The sequence below is a fragment of the Pipra filicauda genome, unplaced genomic scaffold (assembly GCF_003945595.2).
Source record: "Pipra filicauda isolate LSUMZ 115617 unplaced genomic scaffold, ASM394559v2 scaffold64_size3178608_pilon, whole genome shotgun sequence".
Classification (NCBI taxonomy): Eukaryota; Metazoa; Chordata; class Aves; order Passeriformes; family Pipridae; genus Pipra; species Pipra filicauda.
The window spans coordinates 1,456,837-1,474,354 of NW_024104809.1; the positions used below are offsets into that span (position 1 = coordinate 1,456,837).

Sequence of the window (17,518 nt, forward strand, 5' to 3'; positions counted from 1 at the left end):
CACGTTCATTCCGATACAGACGCTGCACTAAGAAGTGGGATTTTTTTTCTCCATGATTCCTTCAATTTCCTTTCATCAGAAGACTATTTTTGTGTATGTTGGAAACTGAAATCTACTTTTATAGTAGAAGCCTAATACTTTTAGCTTCATTGCTGATTCCTGAAAATGTGAATTTTCTTTTTTTTTTCCTCTCCTATTTAAATTCACTTAGAGTTATGTGGGTTTATTCCCTGCCTATGAGTGGTATGTTTCCTCTATGTGGAGGAGGATTTTGATAACTGAACAAAATGAGTGATTGTCTTGTTAGGAAAGTTTGACTACATCTTAAACTAAAATAACTGTAACTAACCAATCTTTGAAAGTTGGTTTAGATTTACACTTGAGCAAGACTAGTGTTTTGAGATGGAATGTTTTGGGAGACAAAGCAGGAATATTGGTATGTAGTCTGTTCGTCTTCTAATAAAGACAAGAATAGTCTTATTGATGAAATTACAGCTTGAGGGTAAAGGGAGAGGGTTGCAGTGGCAGAGCAAGGTTCAATCTTGATTATTTGTGTGCCTCACTGGCACTAATTGGTAGTCTAATAGCATGGTTTCCTCTTTGGAGTAAACATAAACTGAGTTATTTATGAATTCAGATATTGCAGATGCGTCCAGGCTTCAGCAGCCACTTTCTGCACTGTAAAATGTTAAGGTTTTTATTAATGAAAATGAGAGGATAGGACCATCATTTCTCACTATACATACGTGTATATATTTATACTCATTAGGTTCACTTAAACTGGCTTTTAGGACAGCATCTTTGTCTCCCAAACATCCACCTTGCGTTCTGCAAGGTGATCAGAAGTTAGGTGTCTGCAGTGGACTGAATTTGCTGTTGAGTAAGAAGTTTGGTCCCTGTCCTGGCACAACTGGTCCCTGTTTTGGCTGTCCTCTGTACCATGCTCTTACTTACATGAGAGCCTGTAATCAGTTCTGCATTCTATGCTTAAACTGGCTTTCCTCTTTTGATATCTATCTTCACTTCCTCTTTTTTGGACTATATCTTAGGCAATGTCTATGTAAGTGAGCTGAAACCTGTTAAAACTTAACCACACCCACTGAGTCATGCCATAGGATTTTTCCTATGAGACTAATGTCAAAGATGTTTTGGGCTTTCTGGTAACAAAGGAAGTAGCTGTCCTCCACCCAATAAAGAGGGGAGTTTGGAGGGGAGCAAAGAGAGGGAGTAGGACTTAAAATAACTAATAATGATGATGTATATTTTTTTCCTCTGCTGCATCAGAATCTTTTGAAACATCCTTCTCCTAAAAGGTGTCTATTCGGCTTTAGGAAGGTGAATTAGTTTCATCAATCTCCAATAAGTTGTCAAATATCACATTCTTCCTTGTTGGGCTGTTGATGGAAGTAAGTGGTGTGACTTTTTTATTTTTCTTTTAAGAAAAAGTATAAACCAATGAAGGCCTTTTTCTCTGACCCAAGCAGAACAACAGAGGCGCAGCAGAACTAAAGAGAACTAGCCAGTGTCTTCCATCAGCACCATGATATTTAATGCCTGACAGCATTCTTAGCACAGAAATGTCTGTTGTTACAAAACCCAAAGCTTGGTGACTCATATGTGGTGCTCTGCTTGGCTGCATATCAAAGCAGCTGTACCTGAGCAAGCAAATTTGACCTGGGTACACTTGCAGCAATTGTACTGTACCTTAGTCCTCCTCTTCTTTTGGGACTAATACTTAAAATTCCTGATAGAACTGAATATTGCTGCTGTAGGAACTGCTATAAACATATGCAAACCTAGTAAACCTCAGTTATAGCTTCTGTCAAATCCTACATGGTCATTAATGGTCTGAATTTTGTCTCTGCATCAGAATAGCTTTTGAGAAGTTCTGCTGTGCTGCAGTCCACTTTCCTGCTGCACATCTTACAGCTCTTGTGGTTCTATTTGCCTTCTAGATCTCTATCTCTTGATCTTGAACTTGGAGTACATTCCCCTTTACAGGTGCTGCGTGCAGCAAAGATGTGGGTGAAATTTTGATTGTACTGAATCTGAAAGTTATGCACAAGGAATGGGTTGTGGTGCAAAGGGGATAACCTCACAGAAGTGTAAAATAATAAACATCACAAGCTCTATGGTCAAACTTCAGATACCTAGTCCTCAATTTACATGAAATGCTTTTAAAATACCAAAAAATACTTGCTCATGATAAAAAACAAGTGTAGAAGAGAAAAAAAACCAAAGCATTAAATTCCAAGCAATATGTGGGAAGTTCAGCCCTGTATTTAGTCTTCTAAAAGTCTAATCGAAGTCTAAACTATAAATAATGGAGGGTGGAAATACTGTTTAAACAAACAGGGTAATTCAACTTTGTCCTTCTGTGGCTGCATTTTTACATATGGGAAAATGGAGCTTGTTTAACCAGCTTGTTTATCAAACAGCCTAAGCCACTGCTGGAGAACTAGACTGCCCTGAATTTGTCTGTGTGGTGAAGTCTGTAGGGACAGATACAATTTACTGTCTTATGCTAAAAGCTTACTGATTTCATGTTTCAGAAAGAAACACACCTATCTGCTATAACTTTCTCTGCTACTAACTTCTTAGAAGTGTTCAAAGTATACTATTTGAGAAAAAAAACCAAAACCAACCCAAACCTGGATGTGGAAAATTCAACTATATGAAAGAAGAAAAATTTAATTAGTCCAGAATATCGTACCTATTGTTGGAAGTAGGTATGTATACAACTTGATAAGAGGCTCTCTTTTTGTTTTTGATAACCCAGTTTCATTTGCAGCAAGGTTTTATGATAAAAAGATGCAAATCTTCCTAGTTGCAAACTGTTGCACTGATACCCTTACTGTTGTTATTCTCTACAGAAAGAAATCCAAGTTGAATATGCTGCTAGACTGACTTAGCATGAAGGCAGCTGCTCCCATGTTGCATATCAGTTGTAAGCCTGGGCAAATACAGAAATCTCTTAGTAAAGAAGACAAACTGGAACAGAGAGAACACAAACATTGAGTAGGAGCAAAATTCTTTCTCGAGCCAAACTGGAAATTTTCTGATGAAAATTAAACACACAGAGGGAAAAAAAAATATTTTGTTTGAGTCAGTCCAAAATTTTGAACAACACATCATTAATGCAGTTTTTGAAGACAGGAAGCTAGTGTATCCTCTTCTCTTTTTGTCCATTAAAAGGATTTTTTTTTTCAGACCATGAGTTAATGGTCTTAGACAAATTTGTTAAAGCACTGAAATTATGTTTTATAGTACTTAGAAAATAAACATATTTCTTTTTCTCTGAAACTGCATTGAATTCAGCATTTCTATGCAAATAGTTTTGAGTCCTGCTAACTAATTGGTTTTGGCAAACATTGACTGAAGAAACACTCAGTTCTAACAAAGGACACGTGCTTTTCTCCTAGGAAAAAAATACAGGTTTAAAACTTGTGAATGTATTTAGGTTTAAATCAACATGATTATCTGTCTTCTTGAACCCTGTAGTGCCAGGGAAATATGAAACACCCTTCTGAGTTCTTACTACCTTTTAGTGTGTTTATGAACACAAAAGTCACACAGCCTGCCTTCCCTTAACAGAATGTGTTCTTGTGAGGGCTGTCACCAAAACATACACATCTTCCTTTTGTATAAATTGCTATCTGAAAGAAAGCCAAAGTTTCTCTGCCATCTTTTCTTTTTGCCTGCTGATGTGGTTTTTGGTGTGGCACACCTACTTTAAACTTCTAAAATGAGCTATTTCACAGATTAACCTTTCTTGGCTTTAGGGCCTACTTGCAGAAGTGAAGATGGTTTCTGCTCCCAGTTCTGCCTGGAAGATTTGGTAAGTGCCCCTTCTGTCTTTTACCTACTTCAGAAGCACGTGTTCACTGCTGATCAATAATTAACTCCTTGTTTGCCCATGAAATCCGTCCACTCTGCACTAAACAAAGTGCGCTCGCTGGACCACTATGCATTGATTCGTGTATTTGGATGAGAGATACAGAGATAGATCTCTGCTGGGGCATTATTAGCAACCAATTCCAGAGTTGTTTTACAACCTTTTCTTCCCTCTCTATATGATCTCTATCTCCCTCTTCATCACTGTAATACAATTGTGAAAACTGATGGCAGCCATCAGGATATGAGTGCCCGCTGGCACTTAGGACAGTGTTTGTGATGAAGTAGATCCAAGTTTGTCGTGGGTCATAATGTATAATTTGCAGAAAGTTGTATATCACTACTCTTCCACTCTTTGGAAAGATCTATTCTTAATTTCTCGGGCTCAGCCTAGGCTGTTCTGGGTGCAAAACTGGAAATGCCAGTTAATTTTACAGGTCAGCTTTAGAGCAGGACTGGGAGCATCCTCTTCTAGTATGTTTTCACATATAGCATAACAAGAATCAAGTTTATAATTACTAGGTGTCAGAACAGACAGTAATCTCACCCAGTTAGAAGATGCAGACCCACTTTTAGTGTTAAAAGGTATTGCTTATGCTTCTCTTTCCATGCTTTGTTTTCATTTGGCATTTCTGTACATCCCAAAGGTACTGCTTTGTTTTGGGAACAGCATTGCTCATTGTGCTGCAGAGATTGTCTTGCCAACCTGGACTAGACCCACACTCCTCTGTGCATGGCTTTTGATGACATGATCTTTTGATGTTGCTGGTGAAATGTAATTTACATTTGAACATGTGGGTAGGCAGTGAGGATAAAATATGAAGTTTGCAACATGTGCAATGTCGTGAAGTAGAAAAAAAGATAACAGCTAAATATATGAGTAGCCAATAAAATTGCATTATCTTGGAAGACTTCAGCCTGACTAACATCTTCTGTAGTCACTTGTCCTGTGACTAATAGTATCAGCTTGCAGGTAACCAATGCTAACTAAAAAAATTATATGTATGTATTAGACTTTTACCACATCAGACAAGAGGATATAATTGCAGATATTAGAAATTAGTGGTCCGGTGGAAGGGAACAAAGTCTTTGGATTATTAATAATGATTTTCAGAACACTGTGAAACTTCCTAAAGCCTAGAGACAATGTGATATAGTAGCTTAAATAAAAGAAAAAAAAAACAAGACTGAACCAGATGATTTCAATCAACTCAATTTCATATTGATACTAGGAGCATGGGAAGAGGAGAAAATGAGGAAGTAGCCATTGTTGGACTGCTTGTTCTTAAAGCGTTAAAAAAGGGTAATACATGGTAATCAATGTAGCTTAATGGAAAGTATATCTAACCTAATGTTATACTGTTCTTTAAAACTGTCAGTATTATCAGTCACCCGTAGAAAAGTAATTACTTTTACCTTTAGATTGGTACTGCATTTTTCATGGACTAAGAAATTTAAAAATACAACTCCCAAATTCATAAAAATTGATGAAAGAGAAATAACAAATTGATGTCAGCTTTAATGATGCCCAGCTCACAGACACAAAGCAAGGGGGATTAAACAGGTATTCTGGGTATTAATTTCTAGCCTGCAATATTTTAGCTTTTTATTACAGGGAAGAATTATTAGAAATCTACTTATAGTGGAAATTTCAAATGCAAACAGTTCATTAAACAGAATCACAGGAAGACTTGCTTAAAGTGAAAAATATACCACCATGTCTGTAGTCTTATGCTGTCTAAGTGATCATAATTGCTTTCAGGTTTAAGTATGAAATGACCCTGAAGTTTGGTAGGGAGCATTTAGCTATTTGTCTTCATCATTTTTTTTTTTCCCAACCATCTTCCCTATTTCTTCTAAGGCCATATGGTATCATACAGTTTGGGTAGAATTAACCAAGCTGCTAGTTAGGCCATTCTGCTTTTAAACAATATATCAAGAATTGGTCAGGTTTTCTTTAGAAGTACTCTGAGAAAATGTTGTCCTTTTTGTCTAGTTCTGGAGTAGAATTATTTTTATTTGAGGGTTTAGGTAATTTTTTCATGACAACATTAGCAAAACATTATTGAAAAAGTTGTTTTCATCTTTTGTCCATGAAAAAAATAGATAGGGATTTTTATTTTTTTGAGTAATTGAGCATGCAGGAAACACGATCAACAATTTTCTTGTTTTGACAAACTTCTCAGCACTGGCAAAAGCAGGGAAACATTTTTTGTGACATCAGTGATGAACTTATCGAAAGGTATTTTCCTAATGATTTCTCATTAGATAAATGTCAACAGACCGTAGTCAAGACTAGATGAAAAGTCTCCAGGCTGACCTGTTAGCTGCCTCTGAGAAGCCCATTCGTTACCCATTACCTGAGGTATTTGGGAGTGTAGTGGGAACCAGACTGAAGCTGACAACACGTTTGGAAAGGTTACTGGCTTGCTACTATGCAGTACATGGTGACGTGAACTAGATTTAGCTCTGCACTCACTTCTAGTTCCCACACCTAATGCCTCAGCATTTTGCTTTTAAACTGGGAATTATTTCTTAGGAAGCGTAGCATCTACCTGGGAAATTTCCATCAGTGGGTTTCTGTTTTCTGGGAAGACAGAAAGTATGCCCCCCCCCTTCTTCCTAACCATGCAAGTCAAACATCCTGTAATTGAAGTAATCCAAATAATTGTCTTCTGCCTCTGATATCCTGCTGCTTCAGTACACAGTGACCCAACCACAGTCTGTAGTGGGGCTTTGGCTGCTACTCCTTGGTGCTTGTCCCTTGCTGAAGGTGATGTGGAGGAGGGGAAGGAAGGTAGTTCAAACAGTTTTTTATCTCTTTTGGATCCCTGTCAGTAAGGGGAGGAGGAGGTGAAGAGCAATGACCTGAGCGTAGCAAATGCTGTTACCCTCTTGCATCATAATTATTTCATTTCTGAGGGGAAGTTAGAAGCAGCAACAGCAATAAAAGCAGCAGTTTCTGCCTTGTCCTCCAGAGCAGCATCAACAGGCATCTGTACCATGACACTGCACTGCATGGGTCTGCTTCTCTTGCTTGTGCTGGGTTCGTGGTGGCCAGACTCAGAGAAACGTGTGGTGGGAGCTGTGAAGGTCAGGGAGCACTATATAGCTGCTCAGATCACTAGCTGGACCTACAAACTGGAATCTGAGGAAAAATCCAGGTAACAAAGTACAGGATAAGAAGGATAAAAGTAGTCCTCCCTTGTGACTGAAAAGTGGTTTGTGTCTCCCGTCTCCTGTGGAATTGTAGAGCCCAGGAGGACTTTAGAGCCTGTTGAATTCAGAGGAGCTTGGTTTACTTTAAACAGCATGATCTGAACTAGAGCCAGTGAAGTATTAAAAGCTCCTTTTTATTTGCTTCATTAGTGGATAGAATTATTTTTATATTTTCAGAGTGCTTTTGTTAAATATGTTCCAGGTCTTGCTTTTGTCATCTTCTGTGTAGGTCAATGCTTGTTGCTCATGGTTTTCTAAGGTATTTATTTTAGGTATATGGATTTTGAGCAATGTTAAGTTGAGCCATGGTTTGTAAAATTTCAAAAATTTTCATGTTTTAGAATTTGCTGAAGGAATAAATATGTTCCAGTTTGGATACTGTCACTTTCACTTAAATCAAAGCCTGATGAACTTTGGAACTAGCTATGTTGTTTCTGAGTTGTTCAGTAGTTTTGTGAAATGTACATCCTGAGTTCTGCCGAGTAAAGGATCAAGCATTGCTATTCTTTGTTAAGTGAAACTACTAATTTCATTTTTTTCAGAGGGCATTGCAGAATGGCCAGCCTACCTGCATACACCAATCAAGCATATAAAATGTGTTATTTGTTTTACCACTATTATCCTTAGGATTATAAACACTGCAAGTACAATGCTACAGAGTACAGAATGTGGATGTAATTTAGAATTCTGCTTAAATTAGGCAAAAAAATTACTAAAAATTAAATATTAAAATTAATTTCAAATTACTTGTTCTCCTACATTGAAAGTATATTTGGATGCTGCTGCTTTTTTATATATATTGGTGAATTACTTGTTTTCCTTATTTTTTGTGTTTGGTTTTTTTTTTCTTCTAAACATGTATTGTGTTTTGGGATAATATGGAAAAGATATTTCCAGTTCAGACTGTGACTTTATAACTGCTCTTTTTCTCAAGACTTAATTCAAACAAAGTTTCTGTGATTTCTAAAACCCCACTTGGAAATTAAATACAGCTGGTATAAGCATAATGTCAAACTGGCAAGACAGAAGAAAATGGGATTTAAATGTAGGAACATGAAGCCAAATATCTTTTAAGTATTGACCTGGGCATGTGAACTTACTAGTTAGAACTTCATTCCCTTCTGCACTGGGTGCATCAATATAAGCATCAACTTCTGTTTCGTTAAATGTCATGTTGTGGATAGACTGTTTCATGCAGCACAGACTCACAAGACTGTCTCAAACCTCAGTTGAAGTACTCTGGGATAACTCAGGAATATTTCATACACAAAGCCTATTGAGTTATCTGTCATAAATATTTAGAGCAAGTCCCATCCCAAATGACCAATGAATTTTGTAGAGCTTATAGAAATTTAACTTAAAAACAAAGCAAACAAACAAGCAAAAAAACCCCCAGCAACGTCCCCCCAAAAAACCCAATACAAAGATACTCACTGAGAAAAAGCTAATGGCTTGGATTCCAAAGGCATTGGGATTTGTAACTTGTGCTAGTTTCAGTACAAACTGAATGTCTAAATACAGTGGTAAGAATCTGATACTTTGCTGCTTTTAGTTCTAAATAACTGAAGAGAGGCTGAAAAGAAAATGGATTCTTCCTGAACTATTTTCTTAATTTTCTGATCATACAGACTAGAAAAGGATACCTAACTTCTCTGAGTGTTGGTCTTACCTTCATAGAGGTTTGTTACTATGTACAAGTGATATTTATAAGGCACTTAAGAGCAAAGTGAAAATGTATTATTCTGTGCGTACAGTGTTGCTGCTGCAGTTCCTAAAAGTTATGTAACTATGCCTGCAGTCTGAGATTTCTGAAGTGTTAGTGAGCTCTGTATTTTGTTCCTTCTAGCTGTACAATTAGCACTGATAAATTTCCTCTTTCACCCCTTGGTCTTACATGCATATCCTATTGAACATTGCCACGTTAGGGCAGCACTTGTCAATGTAGGTTATGGATCAGGTCCTTCTCTTTAAACAGTTAAACAAAGTTTTATCAGTGACTAACAAGTGGGGAATGGATTGAAACACGACCTGCTTCTGCCTGATCCTGCTATTGCGAGTGAGTGTCACAGAGGAATTTACAGAAGATCTCTCAAAAAGAGATCTCCCCCTTATGGACCCTGGATGTCACTGAAGTGAACTCCCTGTGATATCTCTGCTCAGCCTCGCCATGCTTGAGCAGACCATCAGCTCCCTACTGTCAAATGTGGCTGAAATGGCATTGCAAAGAAAGCAAGTGGAATTACTGTTGGATTCAGTCATCATACATACTAAAATAAATCAACCAATAAATGTGAAAGGCTATTATGCCTCCAGCCCTCTTCTCATAATTATTTCCATTACAAAAGTATGGTGTGCTGGTTTCCTTCTGTTTGCTTAAATATTTTCTAAGAAAACATTGTGTGGTCTACTGGGTGCCAAATTATTTATGTAAGAAGACTAAGGGCACTTGCAGTGTTTCTCATTTTCTAACTTGCTGTGAGATCCTTAATTGTTGTCAGAGAAGAATTTTGTGTTTGCCTCCAAGGTCATTGCTGTGACAGGAGCTTGCTATTAATGCTGTTGTAGAATCCTTCTGGTGAGTCTTGAAGTTCAAGCATGGGGCTGAGTAAAAAGAAAGTCAGGTTTCTTTCACTGTGTTTTGTCAGATGCTTTCTAGTTTAAGCATGGTCGAGACATCTTCATCTGTGTCTTGGACAAAACAAAGACATCTTCATCCCAGAATCAAGAAGACCTACAGAAACCACCAGCAAAATCAGGGGTGAACTGTGCTAGGTACTGTAATTGAATGTCCCATATGAAATGATCTAGCTCAGGAACACCATAGTTTCAATAGAGTAAGAAGGAAGAAGACACTACAAAGAGTTAGACTGTGTGATTTGCCTTCAGCAAAATGTGCAAGTGATTAAATGTAATTCCAGGCTTCATTTTCTGAGAATATCCATTAAGCAGCAATGGCATCTCTTAGAATCTTTGTCCTTTCAAAGTTTTTTTTTGTAACTCTTTTGGTTTCAGGTTGGAACACCCACATCCTGTGTTTAAGAAAATTTCTTACAGAGAATATGAAGGGGATTTTAAAAAAGAAAAGCCAGCAAATACATTTGCAGGTAAACAGGAAGGAAATGTTCTGAGTATTTTTGTTTGTTGCTTGTTTTAAATCCAGTGACAAGCTAAGCAAGGTTGTATTTCTGTGTCCATTGTTTGCACATAAACCAAATAAGCACAGAGGATGAGGTCTCCACAGTGCACGAGGCTTTCAAAGGCCATAGAGAGGCTGGACTCTCAGAGGCTGTGACTGTCTGCAAATTAATTGCAGTGTACAAAGTTGCTCCCTTTGTTTTCAGCATCTGATGAGACTTCCCATATGCATTTAGATTTGTATGGCACTGTCACAATGGTGTCACTGCAAATTCACGTGGAAGGAGCCCAAGGCCTGAGGCTAAGTATGTTTCTGATAGATCAGTGAAAAGGAAAAACTCTAAGGATGAGTGTGAAAGATGTCCCCTTGCCTTTGTGTCTGTTACTGCTTGCAGATGCTTTAAGTGGATGGAAGCAAGTTCTCATACTCATGCCATACATAAGTGTGGTACTTGTGCTCTGGTACTTAGGCAGAATGCTTATGTAGTCTGTCTGGGTTTCATGTTAATAGATAAAATAATTTCAGATGTTGTATGTTCAGATTTAGATTTCAAAGTAAATGTGTGTGAGGTTGCTGATATGAAATTACGACAAATTGTCCTGAAAGACCTAGTCTATGATCTGATTCCTTTCAGTTTTGTTTGTTCTCCTGTGTTTTCCAAATCTGCTTCTTTCTAATTTACAAAATAGTTTAAAAGAAAAGAGCCTAATAAGCCAAAAGTTGTCATAGCAGTTTCATCCATTGCTTATTTTTGCAACATGGGGAGTAGGGATAAAAGCTTCTCTTGAAACCTTTTGCAGGAAATGCCTCAAGAAATTTGCAACATGGATCTGATTATTTATTTGGATAACATTTTGGGATGGAAAGATCTTTTTGTTCTGTGACTTCTGGCATTGAGAGTGCTACTCAGAGAAATGTGCTTGAATGCCTTTCTCTAAAGTCTTAAACTGTAAAATGTCTGTCTTCCTAAAACTGTTTAATTAAATTGTATATGAAGAATAGCTATAAATTTCTAATGAACCTCAACATGAATCTTTTGATAATTTTTTTGTATCTGGAAATAACTTCCCTCCTCCCCCCAATCTATTATTTCCTGTGATTTTTAACTGCAAGTTACAAGATATACAATTTATAACATTCTTGGCTAAGAGCTGCAGGATTTAAATCCCCATATGCCTTTTTACAGGTAAATCTTCATTGCAGTGATATTACATTCTTTGTATCAATTTTGCAACTTATACTTTGAGAGCTGATATTTCTTAATGGGGGAGAGAATTCTTTGTTACACTAACCATACTGCTTTGCTCATATTTTCCTCTATCTTAAATAACTACAGGACTTCTGGGACCAACTCTGCGTGCTGAAGTGGGAGATACTCTAGTAGTTCACCTTAAAAATATGGCTGACAAGCCAGTCAGTATTCATCCCCAAGGCCTAGTTTACAGCAAACATGAAGAAGGTAAATGCTGTAAAAACTCTGTGTTTTGTTCATTTACTTGTAAAGTACTGCATGAAATATTGAGAGAGGTCCAGACGGATGTTAGCACAAATATGTGTTGATCCTGGATTGAAACGTCACATCCATTGTTAGCTCCTTTCTTGTTCATCAGTGTATTATTAGAATCTAATAATACACTGTCCAGGAATATTAGTGTCTAGGAATATTAGTGTCACCTGACATGTGCAGTCTCCTGACCAGCTGCCTGTGTGCTGACACTGTTCCACAGAATCGCAGAGTGGTTAAGGTTGGAAGGTACTTCTGGAGGTCATCTGGTGCACCCCCATGTAATTGCAAAATATTTTATTTTGGGACATGTAAACTCTTAAATACAGGTGTAAAAACCTTTTCCAAATCCCTTTCAATAGCATACGTCAAGGCATTATTGGTAAAGGCATTTAACAATGCTGATCATGCTGCTGTGATACTCAGCACTTAATGCTCAGCTTTGTGGTGTTTTGCTCCTGGAACCCTCATGAGACGAGCAAAAAGAGATCATAAACTATGACTAAATTAACAGTAAAATGTCTGCACCAGCACAAAGTGAGTTTGATTGCTCGTGCTTCTTGGACTGCCCTGCCCTGGGTACTGAGGCAGAGCTCTGACCTGCAGTTTACAAATTTATTCAAGGCTTTGTTTGCTGTGTGGGTACAAAAAGAGTTTTGCAACCCCATCTCATAGAGTTGAACATCTCATGGGAAGTGATAGGTGGTTCAGTTTGACTTATTAATGTGCCTCTTGCACCTAGGATTTTGATTCTCTGTCTCCCCTTTGTCATATTGCAAATCTGTTGGATATGGCAGGAACAGATATGAGCCATTACTGCTCATTATCTGGAAATGCAGTGTACAAAAGGCCTAAGGCAGCAAGGCAATGCCAGCCCACACAGTGACTTTATTACAGTTAGGAAGGTGACAAAGTGAGCAGCATTCCTCTGCAGAGCATCAGTGGGCAGAGGCTGAAGCTTCATGCCATCCTAAGCCTAGTCAGACTAATGAAGAGCCCAACCTTTTGACAGTGGTGACAGTTCTAGGAAATCTTTTATCCGTCAGGATGGTGGGATAGCTACTCTCCCCATGCTACTCTCCCCAGTGTGAGTGGAATCATGAGTTCTCTGTTTGAAGCTGAAGTATCATATAGGCAAGACACAAAGCTTTTGGAACTGATTGTAGGAGGATATTCCAGCTGTTTTAATTGCTCTTTGTCTTCATGCCACCCTACTGACTCTTCTCTTGGCAGGCTCCCTGTATGATGACAGAACATCATCTGCAGAAAAACGAGATGATGCCGTACTTCCAGGCCAGGTCTATACATATGTGTGGGATATATCAGAAGAAGTTGGTCCAAGAGAAGCTGACCTTCCTTGTCTTACTTATGCTTATTATTCTCATGTGAACATGGCAATGGATTTTAACTCTGGTTTGATTGGAGCACTGCTTATCTGTAAGAAAGGTAATGAAATGCTTTAAGACTACCATGAGGTAATATAGTTTCATTTCTTAACAAAGTTAAGGCTGTATGATATTGAGGGAAGATACATTATTTTCTTTTTCACATTTTTACATTCAGTGTAAAATAAATGGGTTTTAACATCATTCTTTTAGATATTAAAATTTTTAAATGCCAGCTTTCATGCATCCTATAATTATAGGATGTGCACAGAGCATTATTAAATAGATACATTTACCTGTATTGATTGCATTTTCAGTTGCTTAACTGCTAAATATGTGACCTCAAATTGCCTGTCTTAGAATATATACTTTTTAAAACTTCATTCAAAATGATTCAGCCACTTCAGAGAATAAGGCAAGAAATAATAGTTTTACCCATGTCTTTTAAAGGCTATCTGATCAAGAGCCTGGAGCATTCTCTCTTCTGTAAGAGCTTAAAATTGCAGAGCAATATGTCTTTTGCTAGTCATTTGAAAATATGGACAAATTTGAACAGATTATAAGTCTTAAAATTGTTTTTGCATGCAATCAGAGACTTTAGATTTTAGCAGTCTGAACCATTGAATTCCATCTCCACTAATCTGGTATCTTGTAGGATTTGTAAATAGCTGCTAGATACATACCACTGGTTTGAGGGACATTTGAAACAGTACGCTATCCTGTAAGCTACTTAAACTTCTTGTTGGTCCCTTAAATTATAAGTTTTTCCAAGTTGTATATCCTTGTTATAGTGAAAGCACTGTGAGTTATTTGGCTTGATCCTCTTCCTGCAGTTTGAGTCAAAAATTTTGTATAGACTGTAGGCTGCAGACTGCATGGACTTGGACCTCAAAGTTTTCCTGAAAGTAAACATAAAGTTAGTTTGGTGTGGGGTTACACAAGAACACTCTCTTGACTGATAGATACCCATTATATCACCTTAAAGGAGTGGCATTACGATTAATTATCTTCCTTCTGGTTTGGTTGTTTGGGGTTTTTTTGAGAATTGGTGCTTTTAGTATTATCTAGGACTTGTTATTTTCCTAATTTCTTAGGGTTTCATTTCTTTCTCTGTGTTTCTGTGATTATATGCATTTCATGGTATTCTGGTGGAGCTAATCTGGACAATTACTTTGAAATTATTTCCTTTTCAGGCTTCTCGAATTCATGCATATATTGCGGGCTTCTGCTGGATATGAATTTGAATATGTTTGGGTGACCAGTACCTTAAAGCAAATTTGACCATATTTTTCTAGCTAGAGCAAAGACAAACAGCTCACTATGCACATTTTTAAGATTTCTGAACACAGTTGCTTTAACTGGGCTCTGTATATGGCAGGTGTGCAATATATCTGTGTGTTTGTTCTGCCTGGTATGGAGGTAATTTTCTTCACAGCAGCAAATATGGTGCTGTGTTTTGGATTTGTGGCTAAATAGCATTGATAATATACCCACCCATGCTAGAGCTATTGCTGAGCAGAGCTTGCGCAGTGTCAAGGCTTTCTCTTTTTCCTGCTCAGACCTCCCCAGTTAGTTGGCTGGGGGTGGACAAGAGGTTGAGAGGGGACCCGTCTGGACAGGTGAACCAAATAGGCCAAAAGGATATTTTCTACCATACAGCATCATTATCCAATAAAAAATGGAGGTGGAGGAAGAAGCAGCAATGTGGGGAGAATGGGGGCGTGTTGACTTGTTGACTTCCAGGGTGGCTGTTCCTGAGAGACTGGCTGGGCGCCGGTCAGCTTGTGGGAGATAATGAGTGATTTCTTCTGTGTTGCTTGTTTTTTGTCCATCTTTCCTTCACCTTTGAACTATCTTTATTGACCCATGAGTTTACTAATTTTTATTCTTCCTGTTTTCTCTCCTGTCCTACTGAGGATGGGAAGGCATTGAAGTGGCTGTGTGTGTGTTTGGCTGCTCGTTGCAGTCAACTCATCACATCCGGACACATTAAGAGCAGCATAGGTGGTGAAGGTTGTAAGAAGTGGACTTTTGAGTTAAAGCGCTGCCTGAATGTTCTTTGCATGACAAGTAAATAAATTCCTCTGTTGATCTGAGCCTTCTTTTGTGAAAGAAAACAGGACTTTGTAGCCTCTCATAAATAAAAGGGATTGTATTAAAGATAATTGCTTCCACTGCCTCTTTTCCTAAATAGAATTATCAACAAGTTTCCAAATTTTTAGTCCCTGCAGTCCAGAGGGACCAGATTATGTACTGAAAGTAGCAAATGGAAGTTTTTGATGTGAGCAATCCACATAAAGATCAGTAAAATAACACCAGTTCTGTGTGACATGTCCAGAATGAATTCTGCTTCTTGATAGAATTTGTACCTGATCACAAAATCAACTGGACAATTTATTGTACCTGATCCATTTCAGCAGTATCTGTTGAAGTCTTTTGTATGTAAATGTTGTTTGCTGAGTTTAAAGCTTTTTAAAGGTGCCGATTACCTCAGTGTAGTTCTTGAAAAGGTACTGTTCCACTGCTGGTGACTCTGCCATCGTTCTTCTCTGTGCCTCACAGTTTCAAAAGGGAGGGCAGCACCTGATTCTGAACAGAAGGTGTTTGGCACTCCCATTCATTAAGGCAATCCCTACTACACATTGCCAGAATTGTCTGACACAATTCATTACATGGTGTTTATCTCTTCTGGGATATTACAGACTTTTGATTTTGTGGTTACCCAACCCAAAAGTACTTTCAGAAATAAAATCATGTTATGAGTGCTCTCAAGGTCTTATTTTGGTCAGGCTGTGCCATTACATGGTAACAGGGGAACAAGCTATTAAATATACATGAATGCAACTGCATGGATGTGAAAACTGCTTTACTTCTGCTTCAAAATGAAACCTGTTGTTTCTCCTTCATAGGAAGCCTAAATGAGGATGGGTCACAGAAACTTTTTGACAGGGAGTATGTACTGATGTTTGGTGTGTTTGATGAAAACAAGAGTTGGCAAGGATCAGCATCAGTCAAGTACACAATTAATGGCTATACTGATGGAACTTTACCAGGTACTGTTCAGGCTTGTGTGAAATGAAATTAACATTGATAAACATTGAATATTACCTTTATTTACTTTTCATGCATGTAAATAGGAATGTGGAGAAATGGTAGAAAAAGGCTGTAGCCTTTTTTTAGAATGTGTCTGTGAGCATCTAAATTCTAGAATAAAAGCTGTGTTGCTGGAAGGAAGTCATGACAAATTGCTGATAGGAACAATAAGATTACTTCTTAGAAGTATTCTGCTTGAAGAACAGGATTATTAACTCTAAAAAGAAATTAAATTCCCTCAATTTTTTACTCAGCTGATGGGGGGGAGAGTAATGTGGTTAAGTGGTTTGTTTTACAGCATATAGAACATACTAGGTGAAGAACTTCCTGGAAGTAGAAAGTCAATTACCAGTAAGTGAGAAGACTAGGAAGGTGGTAATGGGGCTATTTTATTGTTAGTGTTTTTCCCTTGTTCTCTTAAGGAACTACTTTCATATCTCTCTCCCATCCATTGAGCAAATACAAAAGGGTGTCTTAAGTGGTTTTTTTAAGCAAACATTGGTTAGGGTAGTTACTGTCACTAGATACCATGTCATTCTTTAGCTTGGATCCTTGCTTTGTTCATCTCTTTCCCTGCCCTGCTCCTCCTCTCACCCCCCAAACAAGGACAGATCAGCTTTCCAAAAGAGGGCACTCCTTTTGTGCCACCTCACTCTAAGTTAGGTGGTCACTTCCAGATAAGATGTAAACACCTATCTTTCACTAACATACAACATTTTGGTATCTGTTCCATTTACAACCTTCTGAAACTTCATCTTGTTGCAAACAATGATCCCAGGAGTCAGATTTCTTTTTTTTTTTTTAGTGTTTTGAGTGAAGATTCACTTCAAACTTAGTGTGCATAGGGGGCTTGAATGATTTTCCTGTATTCTGAACGCTATTCTTGTGTCTCTTTCAGATTTAGAGGCTTGTGCTTATGACAACATTAGCTGGCACTTGATAGGAATGAGTTCCAAGCCAGAAATTTTCTCCATTCATATCAATGGCCAGTCCATGGAGCAAAGACATCACCGAGTTTCTACCATTAACCTGGTGGGAGGAGCATCAACCACAGTAAACATGACAGTGACTGAGGAAGGAAGGTGGCTCATATCTTCTCTTGTCCAAAAGCACCTGCAAGGCAAGGGAACATCTATTTATTAGGCACCTGTAGAGTTGTCCTTCTCTTGTTCATGTCCTAAATAGCTTCTACTGTTTTGCAACAGTACAGTTAATCTGTTTCGGGGAGTTTTGTAATTTCACTAAGAAAGCGCTGGAGAACAGGGCATTTTGTTGAAATTAAAAATG

General features: G+C 38.0%; 1 protein-coding gene across 2 annotated transcripts in view; it reads left to right on the plus strand.

Annotated features, from left to right (window-relative positions):
- The first annotated feature begins 75 nt into the window (after positions 1-75).
- Positions 76-17,518, plus strand: part of F5 (coagulation factor V) — a 40,342-nt gene continuing 22,899 nt past the window's right edge. Inside the window, exons 1-6 of one of the 2 annotated variants that reach the window (XM_027727573.2) lie at positions 76-3,838; positions 10,126-10,217; positions 11,586-11,708; positions 12,987-13,199; positions 16,048-16,191; positions 17,130-17,351. In XM_027727573.2, the coding sequence (XP_027583374.2) occupies positions 3,804-3,838; positions 10,126-10,217; positions 11,586-11,708; positions 12,987-13,199; positions 16,048-16,191; positions 17,130-17,351 (829 nt within the window). In that variant the 5' untranslated portion in view covers positions 76-3,803. Of the gene's footprint in view, positions 3,839-6,661; positions 7,059-10,125; positions 10,218-11,585; positions 11,709-12,986; positions 13,200-16,047; positions 16,192-17,129; positions 17,352-17,518 lie in introns of those variants that run through there. The other variant, XM_027727572.2, reaches the window with a different exon arrangement.